At 37.1% G+C, this 23,565-nt stretch overlaps 1 protein-coding gene across 10 annotated transcripts in view; it reads left to right on the forward strand.

The window, feature by feature from the left end:
- The window catches only part of SDK1 (sidekick cell adhesion molecule 1), a 1,045,458-nt gene that overhangs the window by 453,588 nt on the left and 568,305 nt on the right, over positions 1-23,565 (forward strand). For all 10 annotated transcript variants that reach the window (XR_012122096.1, XR_012122097.1, XR_012122095.1 and 7 more), the window contains exons 3-4: positions 13,909-14,015; positions 16,200-16,347. Coding sequence is in view for 6 of the 10 variants with exons in the window: in XM_037008170.2 (XP_036864065.1) it covers positions 13,909-14,015; positions 16,200-16,347 (255 nt within the window). In the remaining 4 variants the exon portion in view is untranslated. The remainder of the gene's footprint in view (positions 1-13,908; positions 14,016-16,199; positions 16,348-23,565) is intronic.

Below are 23,565 nucleotides of genomic sequence, written 5' to 3' on the forward strand. Positions count from 1 at the left end.
CTTCTTTATCCATTCATCTATTGATAGACACTTAGGTTGCTTCCATATCTTAGCTATTGTAAATAGTGCTGTGATAAACATAGAGGTACATGTGTCTTTTTGAATCTGAGATCTTGTTATTTTTAGGTAAATTCCTAGGAGTGGAATTGCTGTGTCAAATGGTATTTGTATTTTTAGATTTTTGAGGAACCTCCTTATTGCTTTCCACAATGGTTGAACTAATTTACATTCCCACCAGCAGTGTAGGAGGGTTCCCCTTTCTCTGCATATTCACCAGCATTTGTTGGCCATCCTAACTGGTGTGAGGTGATATCTCATTGTGGCTTTAATTTGCATTTTTCTGATGATTAGTGATACAGAGCATCTTTTCATGTGCCTGTTGGCCATCTGAATTTCTTCTTTGGAGAAGTGTCTGCCCATATCCTCCACCCATTTTTGATTGGGTTATTTGTTTTTTGGGTTTTGAGAGGTGTGAGTTCTTTGTATATTTTTGGATTTTAACCCCTTATCAAATACGTTGTTTATGATATACTCTCCTGTACTATAGGATGCCTTTTTGTTCTACTGATGGTGTCCTTTGCTGTACAAAAGCTTTTTAGTGTGATGTAGTTCCATTTGTTCATATTTGCTTTTGTTTCCCTTGCCCAAGGAGATGTGTTCAGGAAAAAGTTGGTCATATTATATTCAAGAGATTTTTGCCTATGTTTTGTTCTAAGAGTTTTATAGTTTCATGGCTTACATTCAGGTCCTTGATCCATTTTAAGTTTACTTTTGTGTATGGAGTTAGACAATAATCCAGTTTCATTCTCTTACATGTAGTTGTCTAGTTTTGCCAACACCAGCTGTTGAAGAGGCTGTCATTTCCCCATTGTATATCCATAGCTCCTTTATTGTATACTAGTTGACCATGTATGCTTGGGTTTATATCTGGGCTCTCTATTCTATTCCATTGATCAATGGGTCTGTTCTTGTGCCAGTACCAAATTGTTTTGATTACTGGGTTTTGTAGTAGAGCTTGAAGTCAGGGAGTGTAATTTCCTCCCCTCCCCACTTTATTCTTCCTTCTCAGGATTGCTTTGCCTATTCAAGGTCTTTTGTGGTTCCATATGAATTTTACAAGTACTTGTTTTAGTTCATCAAAGAATGCTGTTGGTATTTTGAAAGGGATTGCATTGAATCTGCAGATTGCTTTAGGCAGGATGGCCATTTTGACAATATTAATTCTTCCTATCATGAGCATGGGATGTATTTCCATTTATTGGTGTTTTCTTTAATTTCTCTCATGAGTGTCTTGTAGTTTTCAGGGTATAGGTCTTTTACTTTCTTGGTTAGGTTTATTCCTAGGTATTTTATTCTTTTTTTTCAATTGTGATTGGAATTGTTTTCCTGATTTCTCTTTCTGCTAGTTCATTGTTAGTGTCTAGGAATGCAACAGATGTTTGTGTATTAATTTTGTATCCTGCAACTTTGCTGAATTCAGGTATTAGTTCTAGTAGTTTGGAGTGGATTCTTTCAGATTTTTTTAGTGCCAGTATCATGTCATCTGAAAATGGTGACAGTTTAACTTCTTTTTTACCAATCTGGATGCCTTTTATTTCTTAGTGTTGTCTGATTGCCATGGCAAGGATTTCCAGAAGTATGTTGAATAAAAGTGGGGAGAGTGGGCATCCTTGTCTTGTTCCTGATCTCAAAGGAAACACTTTCAGCTTCTTGCTGTTAAGTATGATGTTGGCTGTGGGTTTATCATATATGGCTGTTATTATGTTGAGGTACTTGCCCTCTATACCCATTTTGTTGAGAGTTTTTATCATGAATGGATGTTGAATTTTGTCTAATTCTTTTTCAGCATTTATGGAGTTGATCATGTGGTTTTTGTCCTTTTTGTTTATGTGGTGGATAATGGTGATGGATTTTCAAATGTTGTACCATCCTTGCATCCCTGGAATAAATTCTACTTGATCATGATGGATGATCTTTTTTATGTATTTTTGAATTTGGTTTGCTAATATTTTGTTGAGTATTTTTGCAATTCTGTTCATCAGGGATATTGGTCTGTAATTTTTTTTTGTGTGTGTGGTGCCTTTGCCTGGTTTTGATATTAGAGTGATACTGGCCTCCTACAGTGAGCTTGGAAGTATTCCCTCCTCTCCTACTTTTTGGAAAACTTTAAGGAGGATGGGTATTAGGTCTTCACTAAATGTTTGATAAAATTCAGTGGTGAAGCCATCTGGTCCAGGGTCTTTGTTCTTCAGTAGTTTTTTTATTATTAATTCAATTTCATTGGAGGTAATTGGTGTGTTCAGATTTTCTGTTTCTTCCTGGGTCTGTCTTGGAAGATTGTATTTTTCTAGAAAATTGCCCATTTTCTCTAGGTTATCCAATTTGTTTGCATATAATTTTTCATAGTATTCTCTAATAATTCTTTGTATTTCCGTGGTGTCTGTAGTGATTTTTCATTTCTGTTTTCTGATTTTGTTTATGTGTGTAGACTCTTTTTTTCTTGATAAGTCTAGCTCGAGATTCATCTATTTTGTTTATTTTCTCAAAGAACAAGCTCTTGGTTTCATTAATTCTTTCTATTGTTTTATTCCTCTCAATTTTACTTATTTCTTCTCTGATCTTATTTCCATTGCAGGCTTTAGATTTGTGGTTACCAAATGTTCAAGGGCAGCTTCTTTACTGTCTAACAGTCTAACTTAACTCACTTTGTACACTATTATAAACACAATCTTTTTTCTCCCTTTTTCTTCCTCATCTTCTCTTTATATGTGAGGTGTCATATTCTATATTCTTTGTGTATCCCTTGAGTGACTTTTTGGGTAGCTTATTTAATTTTGTATTTGCTTAATTAATTGGTCTACTTCCATTACTATGGTTTTATTTCCTCTGGTGACAGCTATTTAGCTTTAGGAGCACTTCCATCTATAGCAGTCACTTTAAAATACACCATAGAGACAATTTGTGGGAGGTAAATTCCCTCAACTTTTGCTTATCTGGAAAATTTTAAATCTCTGCTTCAAATTTAAATGAGAATCTTTCTGGGTAGAGTATTCTTGGTTCAAGGCCCTTCTGTTTCATTACATTAAATGTATCATGCCACTCCCTTCTGGCCTGTAAGGTTTCTGCTGAGAAGTCTGATGATAGCCTGCTGGGTTTCCTTTGTATGTTATCTTTTTTCTCTTTCTGGTTGCTTTTAGTACTCTGTCCTTGTCCTTCATCTTTGCCATTTTTATTATTATATGTGTTGGTGTTGTCTTCCTTGGGTCCCTTGTGTTGGGAGGTCTGTGCACTTCCATGGTCTGAGAGACTATTTCCTTCCCCAGATTGGGGAAGTTTTCAGCAATTACCTCCTCAAAGACACTTTCTATCTCTTTCTCTCTCTCTTCATCTTCTGGTACCCCTGTAATGTGAAGATTGTTCCATTTTGATTGGTCTCAGAGTTGTCTTATTATTCTTTCATTCCTAGGGATCCTTTTTTCTCTCTCTGCTTCAGCTTCTTTGTTCCTGTTTTCTAATTTCTATTCCATTTACCATCTCCTCTACCTCTTCTAATCTGCTTTTAAATCCCTCCATTGTATATTTCATTTCTGATACTGTATTTTTCAAAATTCCCATTTCTTTCTTGAAGTCGTCCCTGAGATCTTGAATATTTTCCTATAGCTCCATGAGCATGTATATGATTTTTATTTTGAAATATTTATCAAGAAGATTTGTGATTTTGGTTTCACTGAGCCCTCTTTCTGGTGCTTCATGGATTTTGGATTGAACAAGGTTGTTTTGCTGCATTATATTCCTACTAAATAATATGGAAAAATAATTTTGTGAAGGCAGTGCCCTCTAGTGCCCAGGAGCTCTATTCCCTGGAGCTGTCCAGCCCCAGGAGTAGTGGTGGGGGTCACGGGTGAGCAGCTCCAGTGCTTGCCAGGAGGAAAGAGCTCTTTCCTGTTTCCCAGCCACAGTGCCTGCCTTCACTACCAGGGCCAATGGGCCAAGCATGCAGAGAGCAACCTCTGCATTATGCCCTTCTAGCTGCCATAGGTGGGGCTGTCCTCTAGCTGGTCTGCCCACTTGCTGGCCCGGCACCATTATAGGGGCAGTAGGCTTGTGAGCAGGTGCTGGCTGGGGGGACGGTGCATCAGGCTGTATATCATGGTGGGAGGCCTTGGGATTGTGTTGCCAGTGAGGGGGATGGAGTGCCTGGAGATTCTGAAAGATTTTTCTTGGCTGAGTGTGCTGGGATGATTTTGTTCCCCTGTCGTTTCTGCTGAGCAGCAAGCTCTGTGTAATCCTTGCCCCTTTAGTAGCCCTCTCACTGTTGGGAAGTCTTTCAAAGTACCCACCTTTCTTTTGTCTGAGTGGCCAGTTATGGGTACCTGTTTGCTACAAGCAGCAAGAATCTCAGTCTCTCTCCAAGTGTTCTGCCTGTCTTTGCTTTCCAACCCCTCTAATCTGCAGAGCACCATTTAATGCAGGTTCATGCTCCTGGAGTAGATCTCCAGGGGTGGGTATTTAGCAGTCCTGGGCTTCTTCTCCCTTCCCACTCCATTTCTCTTTCTCCTGCCAGTGAGCTGGGGTATGGGGAGTGCTTGGGTCCCTCTGGATTGCAGCTTTGCTACTTTACCATTTTTTGTGAGGTCTTCTCTTTTCCCCAGATGTAAGCCATCTGTTGCAGTCTTCTTTCTGGTCACTCTTTCAGGATTAGTTTTATTTGCTGTATTTTCTTGTTATATGTGGTTTTGGAAGGAGATTTCTGCCTCACTTCTCATGCCACCATCATTTTTTCCTCCTCCAATATCTTTTTTTCTCTTTTTTGTTGTTAATTTCTATCCAATTCTGTTCATTCTAGTAGTAAATAACTTTCCATTCCATGAAATGTGAAGTAATTGAAACACATAGCCACTTCCATCTCATTAAGAGACATTTATTTTCTCATTTTAAGTGTTTAATAATTATTTTTCAAAATTTTGTTATACATTTATGTAGTTTTGATTAACTGTATAATAATAATTTCAATGAACATGTAATCAAGAATAAAGTGGTAACACAATTAGAATCTCTTGGTCCAAGGAAATTCTTTTTAAATTACCATTTATATGTAAATTTTTATTTCAAAGAAGTATCATGGTTAATCAGTAAGGATCAGGCATGAAAATACTACATTAGGATAAAATTCCGTGGGGTAAATGATGAAATACTTAAGTTCAAAGAGTAAAAAGGAACAATATGAAAGTTCTATCTGTTAAAGAATTCATTTTAAAAACTGGATATTGTAGATATCAAATTCATTATATTATTTAGATTCCATTGAATCCATTTAAAACAGTTGTGTAACATTTTTATTTTAAAATGCCAAAACATACACTATACTATTGTGTGCAACCATTTAAACCTACAATAAAATAATTTTGATGTCAACTTAAAAATATGCAAGGAGATGGAGCACTTTTTGCATTGTTCCTTGCACTAGCAAATTTGCCTATTAATTTGACACACCCTGGATAATCTACAGGAAGACAAGGCATTTTTGATTATATTGAAGCAAAATTGAGGAGGTGGCTCACTATATATAGATCATTAAATAAGGTTGATGCTTCACTACTGTGTTATTGGGAACTCAATAAGAAATAGGTTATACTGAAGCAAGAACAGTTTGGGGCAGGTGTGATAAATTGCATTCCATTCACTAAGGGCTTCAGACTCTGAGATGGGTTATCAAGAATCCATCGTATTCTGTCATCATTTTTTTCAAGGTACAAAACCTGTTTAAAAATCTCATGCTGTTTTTTCAAATTATTCTTTCATCTACTTCCTTCCATTAAGCACCTTCTGCCAAATGTCAACCTTCATGAGACTGTTCTAAGTCTCAAATTGAAAAACATGGATACTTTATAAAATGATAGCTGTTTCCAACCTGAAATTGGGTCCCTATTCTGACCCTCACCTTTAGTGTCAGCTATGTAAAGGATAACTCTATAAAAAGCAAATAATACAAATTCAGCTTTTCTAGATTTGACTAAAAAGGGCATTTTCTTTGCTGCTTGTGTTACAAACTTCGTGTATTTCAGTGAGTTTCAAATGTTACATTGTTCATATGTCCATGTTTAGGCAGACTACACTGGCAAAATGATAATTTTTCAATAATTAAACCAAGTTTGCAAAGGTGTGTCATAGGTAGATTCTGTTTTTTGCCAGAAAACATTTATCCTAAATTATTTTCTGCTTTTGGATAAAAAATTATTTTGTAATTATATTCAACTGTGTATATATCTAAGCCAAGAATTTCTTAGTGCTAGATACAATACTCATTGCTATATAACAAGAAGAATAATTGAATACTCTAAACAGCTGAAAATCTTCATCTTCATATGTGACCTGTCTCTGTGCTTCAGTTTCTGTGACAGTATAGATAATAGAAATTTGATGGATATTTAATCCTTTATAAATTAAAAAATGTAAAAATATGAATGGTTAAGGGAAAAGTTACTTTTCCTTATGTCTTATAAAAAGACAAAAAATTTCACATATCAATAAAAATTATTAAATATCTGGGAATAACCTTTATAAGAAATGAGTAGAACCAACATGAAGAAAAGTAGGAAACCTCACTGAGATATATATATTAAAAAAAACCCTTGGTTGGAAATCTAAACAACTGTAAAATTGGACATGGTATATGAAACAGTTTTTTTCAAGACACTGGGCATCAGGCAACCAAAGGTGGTAAAGCTTGAGAGATGGAAAACAAATAAGGTGAGCCCTATGATTGTCCCAGTTAGTGCTGTGAGAGAATTTCTGGGCTCTAGTGCAGAGAGGGAGAGCATAGGTGAAACCTGGAGGACTCCCTGAGTTGAAGAGAGCTGAGATTTCAGAGAGAGTACTGGAGAGAGAGAACCCTGGAGAGCTGCAGAAGTTCTATTTTGGATATTTAGTGGAATATTCATCAATACATTCATGTGAGGGGATTACCCAAGGCTAGGGAAATAACTACCCAGGAAGTGGAGGCAGTAGTTCCCATGTCTACCCAGGTTGGGTAGAGAGTGCCTGTCTTGCCAATGGGTTTCAGCCCTGGGCAAGTTCGCTATGGATTCAGTGTGACCAAAGAAAATGACAGCAACACATTCTTGGGGTGAAAGGGTTATACTCAACTTTATTTCCAGGTGGCAGGTCAGTCACTAGAATCCCATTCACTCAGAGTGAGTCTACATGTAGCAGGCTGTCTCTGCCTCTGGGCCCCTCTGTGCACACAGCTGTCCTGTGGGCTTTTCTGCACAGCCGTCCCACACAGCCGTCCTCTGGGCCTCTCTGCACAGTTGTCCCACACAGCAGTCCTGTGGGCCTCTGTCCTCGGTGCTGCCACCACTCCAGCCTCTGCTCTGCTCTCCTGCAGCCTTGCAGCCCTGCCACCGTGTCATGCTCAGAGCACTGGGCAGAGCTCTTTTTATAGTCAACAGCCATGTATTCCCCACAGGTGTGCAGTGAGCTAGTCAACCACGGCCAGGTGAGAATTCTGGCCACAGGAAGTCTCATTTTATCCACAGTGCCTATTCTCATCAGCTGAACTAAAAAACTTCATTATTCATGGAGGCTTTTGAATAGAGTATACAGAAGTATCTTGGATTCATGATGGGGAAATCATTAACCCTGGACCAAATACAACTCTGGTCCTACCTAAAAAATCTTAAAAATAAGACCAGAAAGGATCAGACTACTTCCAAGTATCACTGAAGCATTGGAGAACAAAGCTCAAGAATACTTACAGGAATACAGAATTATCCAGCACTGAAGTCGTGATGTAAAATTCACAATATCTAGAATCTGCTCAAAGATTAGTAGGCATGTAAAGAAGCAGGAAAGCATGACCCATTACGAAGGGAAAAAATCAATAGATTGAAACCAAACCAAAGCCAACATAGATGATAGACTTAGTAGAGCAAGACATCAAAACATTTTAACTATTCCATGTGATCCAAGTTAAGTGCAGACATGAAAGATATTAAAAAGCAGAAATCAAACTCCTAAGGATGAAATCTCTAATGTCTGAGATGAAGAAATACATTGTGTGGGATTATCAGCAGATTGGACATTGCAGAAGAAAATATTAGTACAAACAATAGAACTATCCAAAATAAAAGGCAGATAGAAAAAAGGTAATCAAGAGCATTGGTGAGTTATAGAAAAACTTAAAATGGCCTAACATATGTGTAACTGGAATCCCAAAGGAGATAGGGGTAGAAAAATATTTGAGGAAACAATATTGAAAAATTTCCCCATTTGATGAATTGCAAACCCACCAATGCAAGCTCAACAGATCCCTGTGGTACAGTTATCAGCCAGTGCAATAGGACAGAAAAGGAAAGAAAAGGCATCTAGATTGTAAGATGTAAAACTGTCTTTCTTTTAAGGTGACATGATAGTTTATGTAGAAAATGTATTATCTATAAAAAAGCTGCTAAAGCTAATAAGTACATTGAATAGCATTACAGGTTACAAGTTTAGCATATAAAAATCAATTATATTTCTGTATTCTGGCAAAGAAGAGTCTACAATATATACACCTATATAATTTTTTAGATAGCACAAATCTCAAAGATAAATCTGACATGAGATTTGCAAGATTTTTACAATGAAAATTGTAAAACATTGCTTAAGGAAATCAAGGAAGACAAATGGACAGATATTCAATGTTCATATGTCTGAAAACTCAATATTATTGATATATCAAATTTTTCCAAATTGATCCCTTGGCCATATCTGTTAGGCTTGAGGCACTGTGACAGTACACCCAATTACTTCATCACTAAGCCATGGACAAGACTCCTCTACATATTTATTGTTTTGTTTTTAATCTGTTGAACCCCCACTCACCAAGAAAAGGTCTCTTTAACTGAAAACCCTTTCCTTAGGTGAAACATAACCAGTTAGCTTCTTCATCAACCAGCCAAACTGAGCATGGCTCCCATCTACATCTTCCTGCAAAGAGCCTAGTCTCCAAGTGGTTCAGCTTCAGTTTTCCCAACCATCGTTTATAGTAATTCCTTTCTACTGGGTAACTCTCCATTGGTCCTATCCTTTGAGAGCTGCCCAATGACAACAGCAATAACAACAGGTTATATTTTGCTCAAACTAACTAGTTCATCCCATTTTGGCTAAAGCAAGTAGAATCCCTTAGAGTCCCAAACTGCTTAAGGCTCAGGTTGACTCTTATTTCCTAGTGCCTAAGATGTGAATGGTTGGAATGAGTGTAAAGCTTTCAACCTAATTTTGGCCTTTCTTCTGTATCCCACAGTTATTTAGGAGCCCTGAAACTGACAAAGTGAATTCTTCATTTATAACTTCAAGTCCTTTTATCTATTTGTTTATAAGGAAGGGGAAGATAAACTTTTGGCAGGTAAAAGTGTAGCTAGACTAGTTTCCTCTCATTCCAAGCCAAAGAAACCAACACTGACTTCAATGGCTTATTTGGTGTGAAACTGTGCTATCTTGATTGATTATCTCTAATGTGATATTGCATTCTTACTGTCTTGAGAGAACATTTTCTCATAACAGATTTAACATATTAGTTTCAGGCATATGGGTCCATGTTTCACTAAATGTGAATTTTTCTGCCTCTTGACTATAGAAGGTAGAAATAAATGAAGAATGAATGAACCCAAGACATTGTTCATGTTAGGGAAAATCACATAAACCACAATCCCAGAAGAAGATTCTTAGGAACATTTCAGTATTAACTACTGAAATTCTAGATTGGCACTTGTAACTATGAATGAAGATAAAGTTTAAATGTAGTTATTCATAGTATGTGAATATTCACCATTCAGTTGATCCCATGAGGGCTATATTCTCTGGATTTATATTCTCCCAAACTGCAACAGATTCTGTAGATCCTCAGTTTATCCTCAGCAGGGACCTGTTTATTGCCCCTTTCAATTTAATAAAAAATTTTAAATAAAATACAGATTAAATAACTTTTGTAAATATAATGTTCCCATTGGCCAGCTTCCATCTTTAAGACACTGTTTGCTTTAACTTCACACTGATATTTTAACTCTTTTGAAAGGACTCAAAACATAACCCCCAGCTTGTTCAGTACCTAGGATCTATTAGCTGGACACACCTTCAGAATTTTCTTAACAGGTTTCAGTCTGGATTTTTCATTTCACTATTTTGCTTGTGGAAAAGGCCATCTGTAGACTCATTCCACTTTTGATTATTTTTTTTAATTTTAATTTTTTAAGTAGGACAACTATAAAAATGAAATTGAAAACATAATTATTATCTCACTTTCAAAACAAGAATTAGAGCAGTTCCAAGAAGGATACAGCTGACAGTTTTTTTTTTTCCTGGAACTCTTTCACTTTAAAAATATTATTGGCCTATAGATCAAAACATGAAAATTTATTACAGAATTTGATTGTTTATTTTCATGCAAAATAGATCATTTCATACCAGCATAAAAAATTAAAGTTGTGAAGAATAGTCTTGTCTGGAGTGGCATGAAATGTATATAGACCCCCATGAAAACAAAAAATATATATCTAATTTTAATGAGTAAGAAAATCTTTCTAATGAATTGAATTATGTTCCTTGACCTTGGAGGGAGAAATACAGGTTTTCTCCTCTGTGCTAAAGATGTAGTTTCTTTGTTCTGAACCATGATAGGTCTCTGCAGACCTTTATACTTAGTCATAGTATCTAACTGTTGCTGGGAAGAACTGTTCAACAGTAACTATCTAAAACCAGATATTATTTTATCACAATTTCTAAAATTTTAGTGGTTCATTTCAGGAAAAAATCCGGTTAACAGTTAATTTGTCCCAGTTTTGGGGGACTATTTATTACCTAATAATTCTTAGTGGTTTAGCAGGAAGCCATGATTTTTAAAAAAGGGATGATTCAATGAGGCGTTACTTAGGTTTTTCCATGACCATGGTGAATACCTAATAACTTCAGAAGTTTTTTCAGACAAAATTATTTTGGCTATGTTCTGTGGTGTAGAGATCTGGGGAGTTGTGGGACAAACCATAGAAACTCTTGTTGAAACAAAGAAAGTTGTATGGACATTGGGTTGCTCTTAGAATCACTAGGCAGACTGGAGATTGGGCAGGAACAGAGTGTCACAAGCCCACTAGGGCCAACCCACCCCAAGATCAAATTCTACAAACGTCCTGCAGCTGGAACCACTGGGTCTGGGATGCCACTGCTTGAACCACTGTCCCAATTGGCCCTGGACACTTGCACTGGTCCCCTCCCTCATCCAGGGCTCTGCTGCACCCACTACTGCTTTTGGAAAAATTCTTTACTTTGGTCCTGTTCCTGTGCATCACCAGTCCCAGATCTAAAACCCCAGAGTATGTGTGTCCAGTGGTCATGTGGTGTCTTGTACCTGTGCCCTGTTGATGGATGGATATACCTCTACCAAGACTTATAAGTGAGTGGAGAATTCTCCAAATACAGAAAAGTGGTGCAGATCCTAGGCAGCAAAACAGTGTCAAATGTCCACTCCAGACAGAGCTGGTCAAGCAATTGTTCATGGGTTGAAATGGACTGGAAGCTGCTTCCTAGAGAAATGCTGGAGTTGTTCTGTGGCCCATTCTGAGTGGCAGTCCAGAACTGAAGTGTTCTCCTGCTTAGCAGAAATGGATTAAACCCTTGGTTTTGTTGTGATTTTGTGTTTGATTTTCCCAATAATGAACTGGCCCTGGAAAATGTTCTGTTAGTCTAGTAGAATTCTGCCTTGGTACAGTGAATATAAACATTCCCTGCTGTGCTTATTGGAAATAGGAACAGCATTTTCTGTATTTTAGTGGCATATGGTGGTAAGATTTTATCATACTTTTTTTATAAAGAGCCAGGAAACTTCCTCTGCTTAAAAATGTGTGTTTATAAACAATAAGCTTGCAATGAATATTCCCATCTGTTAGGGGAACATAATTTTTGTAGGAATTCCCATAATAGGTATAGTACTTTGCAACTTTTTTGTATATTTTTTCCCTGGTGAGACATTAGATTAAAGAGATGGTACAAAACAGCATATGCCTAATATTCCATTTTGTATCTGTCTCTCCCTATTGTTTGAAAGCATGTTATTTTTGTACATTAATATATAGGATTGCTATAGAAATTCAGAAGAATTTAAGCCTATTAAGGATACTGCAAAAAAGGAAAAATGGAATGAATAACAATTATAAAAAATGGGTATGTTGCAATGACAAAACTGTTCTAGTAGTTTTTCAAATATGTACTCCAATAACTTGTGTTCTTTTCCAAAATTTTTGTTGACTTTGTTTTAACCTATCTCAAAACTCCCCCTTCTTATTATCACAATATACAATAATCAAAGCTGCTTATCCTTTTGGTCTTGATTTGTGATTTAAATAAAAGGCATTGACTCTTTGTGTTCAATTTGATATTATTCTGGTTATCTGAACTAATTAACTTTTGTTTGAGATGAACCGTTCTTCAGAATAGAATAAAATATTGAAGTAATATCTTTTCATAAAAGATTTTATTAATCTTGTCATAGGATCTCAAGACAGTTATTAGGGAAAACATACTTTAATGTTTACTTAATACTGAATTCCTGTATTGTCCACATGTTTTATCCACTTAAAAAGTATGTCTATCAATTACTTTTCCAGGATGACTAATAGGACATACTTGAATAAAAAATGAGCAATTAGTTGAATAAAAGTGATTTCAAACTGCTTAGGAACTGAGCAAATAAAACATATCATACACAATGCCTTTTACCTGATTTTTTAAAGTTTCTTTGATTAGGCTTTGTAAGAGAAAGTATTTTTAAATTGAAGATAACTATTATTGGAACATCTTTTTAGTAAAGGATAACATCACAGTTTTCTCTTTTCCAGAAAACCAGCTACTGTTTAATTGGGTTCTGCTCTCTTTTTCTTTCTTATGATAGACAACTTCCTATGTGTTAAAACTATCCAGATCTCAAGCCTTGTTCTTGATTTTTTTGTGAACATGACTAGAAACCAATTCACATACTCTCTTAGGTATCATGAACAGTTTGGGCTCTGGAGCTATAAAACTCACTTCAAGTTGTCCTTGGTTATATATCCTACTTGTTTACGGATTTCAAAACATCCTAAGTTATAAAACTAACAGTAAACCTAAAGCAGGGCTTTTATGGAAACTGTATCTTCTAACTACTTTTTCCCCCTATAAAATTCTGCTGAAATTTTTAGAAAGGCATTGGTTTGAAGGATGATTATATTCACAATAATGGAAAACAAAAATGAGATGACTTTCATATAAAAAGTTTTTAAAGTTAATGTCAGACCATATGTGGAAAAGTAAAAAAGGCAAGTGTATGAATTGTTTTGAGAGGTGCCTACAGTAGTGAGTGGAGAGAGGACCTGTGTCATAATGTCACTGTTTTCTTTGCCTTAATAACACCCATATCTCATCCTGAAAGTGTTGTTAGAACTTTTAGATTAAGTGACATGACACATTATATTAAGACTGATGCCAGTTCTAGAAATAATTTTTAGAAATTCTGAGAAAGAATTTATAAATTTTTTATTGAAAGGTTTTCTTTAAATGTAAATATTTTTATGTTTAACGTTTAACATTTCTCATTCATTCAGCCACTCATGAATGGTATCTATTCTGTGCATAGCACTGTGTTAGACACCAGGGATGCAATGATGAACAGGATAGATCAGAATCTAGCTTCAAGCAATATAGACAACCTAGTATGGAAGACAGATATCCATTAAATAATCTCATAGATAAATTGCAGTTGCAGTTAAGTGCTTTGATCAGGGAGGGATTACATAGATGTTAGTTTACCAAAAGTAAAATACTTATTGTGCACCTACTAGATGGGATGCCAAGGCTGTTCTTGATGTGGAACCATTGACAATTCTTTTTGGTATTTGGCAGGTACATGATTCCGTCTTTACAGAGGCTTGATGCTGGATTTTACCGCTGTGTGGTGCGAAACAGAATGGGAGCTCTCCTGCAAAGAAGATTGGAAGTTCAAGTCGCATGTATGTATTTACATTGAAAAGATCTCTAAATGTTAAATAACAAAAACAAAGTGTCTGTGGGGAATGCTAATCAAAATCAGTTCTAATCATTGTAGCAACTGCGATTCTATCTTGGATTCCATTTGGAATAGACGAATTACTAAAATTAGTTGAGAGATAATGGCCAACTTAGCTGGTTTGATGATCATGATGGGGCCACTTTTTTCAGTTCAACAGATTAAAAGCCCTATAAGACACTGTGAGGATTAAAAAACAAATGAATAAGATGCCTTCTGTTTTATTATTAGTTAGCAGCTCTTAGCATTTATTATATTCAGATTCAAATGGTTTTAAAATAAAAAATTAAACCCAGTTAGGTAAAATTTCATCAGTTCACAATCATTTATTTCCAATGATGATTTGTTTAGAAATCCTTTACCTGCACAACAAAATTACACAGATAGTAATGTCCCAGATGGTGTTAATGTTATAGTGATACAACCAATTCTCTATTGGACAGACCCATTTTGGAGAATGAAACTTTTAAAAGTAACTAAAGGAGATAACAAATTGCAGGGAGCTTGAATTTTAGTGTAGTCTTTAGCAGGAGAGGGTTGTGAGCTTATACAAGATCATCTAATACTTTCCTAGTTTGAAATCTATGAAAGGTAGGGTCCATCTAAAATGGCCTGTCTGCTTTATTATACTTTTAGTTTACTGCTGAAATGTCTCTTCATTTAAAAGAAAGAAAAAAAAGTGTTATGAAATTTTAAATTGCATATTAATGTCATAATAGGTTTTAGAAAAGTCTAAAGGGCTCCTGAATTGCACTGTGTTAACCAGTGATAACAATATTTTCTCATCTATAATTTTGACCCAGTTAAGGTGAATAGTTTTCAGTGTTACTATATAAAATAAAATTTCCAGTTATTCTACTGTTTTACTATAATTAGTAAGGTGCTGATGCTATGCATGTTTAGTTATGTTTTTAATCACTAGGAAGGCTTAAATTTTTGTGAATCGTGGTGATGAAATCACTCAGCTAAATCTTTCTGCAGAATAATTCAGAACTTTTATTCAATTGAGTAATTGAAAACATAATTAATAAAAGTTCAGATCAATACCCAAAACATACTTGATTAAGTTCATAGCTTGGAATTTAATATATTAACTTCTACTTTATAAAATTAAGTTTTGGACTTTTTTGTGCTTAATATTTATATCCTTGTTTCTGCCCTGTAGCTCTTAGGTTTTCTCTTATCTCTCTTTTCTCTTTCTCTTTGATAACAAATTTTACTCTACTCTAAAATAACTGAATATTTTCCTAATCTCTCTCATTACCTTGTTTCATCTTTTTCCTAGAATATTAAATGCTGCTTTTAACATAGGAAATAATTTCTTCTTAATCAAAAATCCATTAATAATAGTGATCATCAGTAGACTTTTCCAGATTATATACATTCAGACAAAAATATAGTCTGTATGCTATATCTATGTGCATACACATATATCTGTACCAGTCATAATGTGGGAATTTTTCAAAAACTTCAAATGTTACTAATTTAAAAATTGGCCACATACCATATTCTAATGGCTGGGTTTTTTCCTGTGACCCCATTTTTAAAATATTGTTAACCAGTAGCACAAAGACAGGAACAAAACCTACCTGCCCCAGATTAAGGCAACACTATGGAGTTTGGAGAGCCCTAGAAAAAGAAATCAGTGATTAAAAAACATTTCTCCCAAAAGATTTGTGAGGGAGTCACCCCAAAGACATGGTGATGGTGGGGGTGCCTGGGTAGGACTAGCTGGAGGGATTTGGGAACTGCCAGATCACTTAAAAGCATTTTATTATAGTTACTGTGAAAACCTCTTCACATGGCATGTGGTTGCTTTTCAACAATTTGTTTCAATATTAAAATCAGTCACAAATGTTTCAGTGTGTTGTTGCAGCAACAGAAGGGCCATGAAGTTCTGCTGATTAATGCATTTCCCAGGCACTTTGGAGGCGCGTGGCTTTGCCTCATGCTGTTCTTTACCACCAGACCTGTGCTCATGAGCACTGCCACTCAATCTCCCTTGTCTCACTGTGTAATTACAGCTACGTCGGTGACTTTGCTGTAAAAAATAGTTATTTCCATCTTTGACCTGCCCCTCACCACAAAGAGTTTTCTAGAACTTAAAAGGTCTGATTTTTCTCTGCAGTTATGGGAAATTTCATGGATACAGGCCAGAGGAAGACGGTTTCTCAAGGACATGCAGCAGTTCTCAACTTACTGCCCATTACCAGCTGCCCCAGACCTCAGGTGACTTGGTTCAGAGAAGGGCACAAGATTATTCCAAGCAACAGAATGTAAGTTGCTTCAGTTTTAAAAGTTTAAAATACAACTCATTACATTTGTTGGTGCCATTTATATATTGCTGAGTGTACAGTCTACTTCATAATGTGCCTCTGACTTGTGTCTTTGAAAAGAATGACCTCGTCTAGTCCTACCCAGATCCTTAATAAACAGTTATTTTAAGAATGGCTTGGAAATTTTCAAGCAGTTTAACAGTCCTGTAATGTTATTTTTTAGCACACTGCATGCCTTAAGTGAAGCACCCTTACTTACTTTTTATAGTCTGTTTTTTCCTTTTTTTGAAGCCTCCTGAGTTGTGGTTAGCTCCAAGTACTAATTTAAGGAGTGCTGGCATTTCCTTATAGACCTGTGAGCCTTTTTCCTTCTTTTCATATAGCCGTGTTTGACATGGCTCTCTCTGCTGGGAAAACAGTAATTACTGCTTATTTCCCTTTACCTGGTACTCTACCATGACAGGTTTATTTCCCTTCATCCAATTAGTGGTTCACCCATCTATTCCAGAGTACTTGCTTTGTGATTAGTTAAGCATTATTTCAAGGTGTTCTTGCCTTGTCCCACATTCAAGATATTTATCTAATGCCAAACAGATTTTCCTCATTTGGAGCTTTAAGTGACTAAAGGGAACACTTGGTATATATTTCATAACTTGAGCATTTTGTGATATAAGTTAAAGATGATATACCAAATAAAAAGGTTTCAAGGATGAACAAGTCTAAGCTATCATGAATTGCTGTAAGCTTGGGCAAAAAGTCAAATATTTATGCCATCAGATGGTTGCATTGAGGTAAAAATTCATAAGCAAATGCTTTTTTTTTTCCTAAAAAGGATATGTATAAGACAGTTTGCTGGAAAGGTTTCAAATGTAACCATGAAACTGATGTGGGCATAAACTTGCTTCCTCCCCTACCTGTGTGTCCGTGGAGTCCTTTCTGTAAGCCCAGTGTCACCACTCTTCTGCCCGGGCATCTGAACCCTGCTTGAACCTAGATCATTCTTAAGCTTATTTAGCAAATATTTCTATTTTGGCTATTGGAAACAGGAAAAATATTGAAATATATAAGAGCCATTTTTAAAATTTCCAGTAAAAAGGCCAATTACCATAGAAATTGGGATAACTGCTGTCTTTTTCTTTATGTGATTTAAAGTTGCTTAGGTATCTGTCCACCTTTATATTGATTCCAGTGCTAACAAATGCCTCTCCAGTTGGGTGAAACAAAGATGAGGGGTCAATCTCACATTCTCTTAGAAGAATGTTCGGCTGAAAAAAAAGTAGCTAAGATGGATTCTTGTGAAGTATTCTGGGAGGTTTTATGTTGACTACAGTCTGGTGGGCCAACTTGGGATGAATGGGGAGATTTGGGTCTGGGAGTAGATGGATTGAATTGGGCTTCCCCTCAAACATCGGAGCTTCTAGTTAATGTCAGTGGTTGCAGTTCCTGGTGGAATGACTGTTAACAGCGCACAGCTCTATCCTAATCATTTGTTAACCTGTGGTCTAACTGTGTTCATGAGATGACATTTATTCATGAAGTACAAAAGGATATAGAATGAAACTGACAACTCAGTTTTATAAACTTGTTTAATTCCTGGAGAGCTAATAATGTAAAACCACTAGTAGGGCTTTAACTTAGTGTTGTATCAAACAAATGGTCTGCGGAAGTATTGGTAAATCTCCGGTCTCAGTAGAAGAGTATGCTGGTACACCTTTTATTTTTTTAAAGAGATGAGATGAGGCTGATTGTGGGTATTTATACTTTTCAAGGCCCTTTAGTTTCATATTTTCCACCTCATCATCACCTGCATATTTATTAAGTACCTGCTGTGCAAGATGTCATAAATCATAAGTGTGTGTGTGGTGCCCTCCACAAGTTTACACATCATTCAAAGATACATTACTTTCTGCTTTTAAGAAAGTTCAGCTTTGACTGCAGACGGGGAGGTACTTCTGCATTTTCCCCACCCAGAAGTAGGCAGACAGAAGTCAGATGGCCTTAGATCTGCTCTGTACCACCAGAGGTGTCACTTAAAAACTGGAACATTTGCTTCAAAGTGTTCTGTACATATTGAGACAGGCCACGCTTCTGCACCTGCCTTTAACCTGATTAGCTGATGTCAGTTTCTGAACACTTTGTTGTGTGGAGGAGGAACCTCATCTTGCCACCTTCCGAACCCCCAATTTCTTAACATTATCTCATGACTTCCAAACTGTGAGCTTTAAGTTTACAATTAAAGGATTTTTTTCATTTTCAAGGAAAACAGTAATTCTAACTTTTCCTTTCTTGAAAAATTAGTTGAATAGCCTGTTAATAATTTTTATGGATTAACTGCTTTAAATATATTTTCTCTAATCCTCACAACTACCTTCTGAGGCACATTTAATTAACTCCACTCACAGCTATCAGAACTGAAGAGCAGAGAGGTTAAACCACCTACCCAAGGGCACACAGCTGACAAATGCAGAGCAGGATTCAAACCCAGATCTGCCTGCCTCTAAATCTCATGCTCTCTCCTGCATCAGGATAACTCTTATTTTTGCTTTATTTTGCTGAACCTTCTTTGTGCTTTTGATTTACTTTTTCCATACTTTGCTTTAAGTCTTTTTTTCCTATTTTTTAGAACACCAGCTTTCAATTTGAAATAATACTATAGGTTAGCCTGGGTTGCCATGAGCCACCGCAGCACACACAAAAACAAATGCCCACATCAACACTTAGCTTGCCTGACTATGTGTTCTTTATCCTTTTCTGTATTAAGTTCGTTGGTCCCTAACTTCATAAATTTTTGACAGAGAAGGCAAATGTGGCTTTCCAAATAAGGCATGGACCTGATGAAATTCAGAGGCCTAGAAGGAGATGGAGATGGACAGTCTATCTATAGGAGCATCAGGTGCCTTAGTACAGTAGATGCGACAAGAGATATAGGGGTGGCCATCATGTGCAGACTCCAGAACCCTATCCCTGGCAATATTTTTGTTCTTGAACTACATACTTATTGAATAAAGGAGGTTTAATTGTGTAGGAAAAAGAGCAACAGAAATTCATCATCAGTCCCAGCAAAGTAGCTGAAGTGAGTATCTCACTGGTGGTACTTGAACTGCTTCATGTTCTTATGAGAAAGGCACAATGAAAAACCTACAAAGTTCCGACTATGGTTTGGGCATTGTTTTTCATTCACTCACCAAGTACTTGATGAGGGCATTCTATGTGCCAACTACTATTCCAGACACTGAATATGCAGCAGTAAACAAAAGAAATTCCTGTCCTCTGGGAACCCACATCCAAGTGGAAGGAAATAGATATTAACCTGCTGAATATATGATACGCCAGCTGGTGGTAAGTAGTGAGGAGAAAATGTAGCAGGTGATAGAGTAGGGAATTTGCAGTGCGGTGCTGTTTTAGGTGTGCCAGAGAAGGCCTTTCTGGAGATAAGTTATTTGAACAGAGACCTGCATGAATCAAGGGAGCAGGATGTGGGGTATATGAGTGAGACTAGCAAGGGTGAGAGCCTGAGGCAGGAGGACACCTAGTGTGTTTGTGGGGCAGTGAAGATGGAGCTAGGGAGAGGGCTAGACTTCATGTCGCCAAGGGAGCTGGGGCCAGGTTTAGAGCTAGGTTACTTAGCCATAGTGAGGACTTTTATATTTACCTGCGGGATCTGAGCAGAGCAGGGACACAGTCTCACTTATGATTCTTCAGTGAAGAATAGACACAGAGTAACAAAATTAGAAACCAAGAGGCCTGGTGAGGGTTTACTGCAGTAATTCAGGTGGTTGAATCAGGGTAGTGTGGGTAAACATGGTAAGAGGTGTCAGATTCTGACATATTTTGAAAGTAGAGTCAATAGGATTTCCCACTGAACTAGGTGTAGGATATGAGAGGAGAGAAGCCATGGAGAGCTCTAAGAATTTTGGTCTGAGCACCTGTTAGGATGGAAATCAATTTCCTGAAATGGGGAGATGATTTTGGACATATGCATGTGGGGCAGTTGGTGGTGGTAGCGAAATTTGTTTTGGACATGTTAGGTTTGAGGTGTATAGTGGATGGCCAAGAGGATCCAGTCATTAGATAGTGTGTATGTCAGACTCAAGTCAGCAAAGAGGTCTAGGTTAAACATGGGGGTTGTTGGCATATAATGGTATTTAAAGCTCTTTAAAGTTCTGTGTGAAATATGTAGCCAGTAAGTGAAGCCCAGAGTATTCCATCATATCAGTGGAGGTGCTTTGGCTGCCAGTCCCAGGGGCTGACTTTGGGTAAGCAAAAAGAAAATGTACTTGGATACTTAGAGAATTACAGAAATGAACCAATAGTATGAGAGGACTGGAGGGGAACCAGGGCTGTTCTGAGGCCTAAGGAGCAGGGAGCAAGTGAACATTTTAGTGGCCTCCCAAAGATGTCCAGGTCCTAATTCCTGGAATTTGGGAACATGGCAAAGGGAGATTAAGGTTGCGAAGCAATGAAGAATTAATACGGTGGGAAGGTGGGACAGGAGAAAGGCAAAGCCTTAGGACCAATGCAACTGTGTTTAGTTCTGTACTTCTGACCAACATGTGCCAAACCCTAGCAGCTTTCTCTCAACATCTCGCCATCAGACATCAGCTGGTGAGAGTCATGAGCCAGTATTGCATATACAGGGCCTGTCTCCTCAAGTGGTTTTAACCTCCCCTGGGTATTGGCCATCTAAATGTCCTTGTTCTTATAATTCTATCTGGCCTGGTGCCATGCATAGCCAATATGCAATGCTGGAATGAACAAAGAAATGTTATGTAATATCTGTAAGCCTTAAAACTCCTCTTCAAAAGGAAAAGCATAACAAATCTCAGGGAAAAAACGATGTTGATGATGAGAAATCAACCTTAGAAAGGCAAACAGTGTATTGAAAGAATTGAGAATAAGTTATATTCAGAAGTTTGAATAGGTAATTACAGGTTTTATTTATCTGAGAAGATAAAAAAAATGCATGTTTATTTTTCTGATTTACTGAATCCAACAGTTTGCTATCTTTGCATATCAAAAATGATATAGCCCTATCTTATACATATAATCCAATTTGATAATTGTTCTTTGCTATTTCAGTTTATATATATATATCTTATTTGTTTCCTTTTATTTCTCAGAATATGAAATGTGAATGTTAATGTCATGCAATATTTCTCTTACCTTCAGGAGGTAATTTATGTTGGCAGTTAACAGATTAGGACGCAAAACTTGTTCTGTACAATGCCATTCTTTTGCTTAATTGCAGGTTCTTATGCTCAAATTGCATCCTGTAGCCTACCTGACAGGAATATGTAAGCACTAGGGTACTTGCGTGTGTTTTCTTGGGAAAGCTAAGTTTATAGATTAAATATTTCAAACCTCCAGTCAGCTTTGCAAGACGACTTGCCAGGAATGACCTGAATTGACAGGAATGACAGCATCCCAGGTGACTTAGAAACAGCCTGACTCATAATGGTCCATGCTTAAATACTTGAACATCCATTAACTAATTATCATTGCATTTCAATTCCTTCAAGAGAGATTTGTTCAAATTAGCACTTGTATTGGAAGTCACAACTTAATGCTTGAATGTAGTAGACCTGGTTGTAATAGTATTTTTATAGTTAACTGGGCTTTCAAAATAATATGCTTTAAAATTTTTAGTATTATATTTTATAGGCATTTTGTGAATGTTTATACAGTATGTCTATACATGTGAATTGAGCCATACTTGGAATAAGTAAAAAAGACTAGCAGATGTTGGCTTTAGACCTGCTTACACCATTAATTCTGACCTTGGGCAAAGTACTTACTTCCATTTTCTCATCAGAAATAAGGAAGTGTATTAAATAACCTCTGAGGTCCTCTCTGATGCTGACATGCAGTGGTGCTCATGGAGGGGGTGCTCTTGGTCAGGTCTGCCTCTCCCCCATCTCTTTCTCCCTTCATGCATTTGGTCGACATTTATTGAGCACTTATTTTGTGCCAGGCACTGTTCTAGCTGCTAGGGATGGAAAGGGGCGTGAGGTGTTGAAGGTCCTACTATCAGAGAGTTATTGCCCCATATGCAAACAGGTTAATAAACAAGATACTTTCAAGGGAGGATGAAATGAGTGGGGGCAGGGAGAGAGAACTGAGCAGGGGAGGGAAGAGGGAAACTACTTTCCACAGAACGGCCAGGGACAGCCTCTCAGTGTCGGTGGCAATTTGAAAACCACTTTATTGAGGTATAATTTATATCCAACACAATGTATAGATTTTAGCACACAGGTTGATGAATTTTAACAAATGTGTACACAGATGTGAACACCTTCCATTCAAATTCCCTCCCTCAGTTAGCACCCCTTGCCATCCCACCCCTGCCTACTGATCTGATTTCTATTGCCACAGGTTGGTTTTGCCTATTCTAGAATTTCATATAAATCGAGTCCTAGAATATGAAATCTGTTGTGTCTGGCTTCTTTCATTCAATATAAGTTCTTTCATATTTCAAGGTGACATTTAATAACAATAATTACTAATATTTTGGAGTACCTGGCACTGTTTCAAGTGTTTTCTATATAACGGTTCATTTGCTTCTCACAGCAGTCTGTTATTATCCCTGATTTACTGATAGGAACTAAGGCAGAGAGAGGCCAACAGCTGGACAGTGTTGGAGCAATTTGATTCCTGAGCCCACACTTTGTCCACTCTGCTGCACTGTGTTCTTACGTTGGTATTAGGAAAGATTAGGAGCCAGCCATGCACAGACCTAGGAGACAAATGTTCTCAGCAGAGGGGGCAAATGCATGCAGAAACAGGGAGAGTTTGTTTTATTTGCTAAGCCGCATGGGTCTGGATAGGGCATTGGAAGGAGGTGGTGGAGAGAATGGAAAGAGAAGAGGCCTGACAAGCAGATGGGACCCTGGAGGCACCAGAATCTGGAAAGGAATCTGGATTTTATTCCATATACAGTGGAAAGTCTTTGGAAGGATTTATGGGGTTTTTGGAAAGTTTTTAAAAATTATAACATAAAATTTACTGCTTTCCAGTGGCCAGTTCAGAGGCATTAAGCACATACACATTTCTGTGCAGCCATCCCCACCATCCATATCCAGAACTCTTTTACCTTGTAAAACTGAAGCTCCACACCCATTAAACACTAACTCCTCATTTTCCTTCCCCTAAGCCCTGGCACCACCTTCCACTTTCTGTCTCTGTGACTCTGACTACCCTAGGTCACTCATGTAAGTGTAA

Source organism: Manis javanica, chromosome 10, assembly GCF_040802235.1.
Source record: "Manis javanica isolate MJ-LG chromosome 10, MJ_LKY, whole genome shotgun sequence".
NCBI classification, from domain to species: Eukaryota; Metazoa; Chordata; class Mammalia; order Pholidota; family Manidae; genus Manis; species Manis javanica.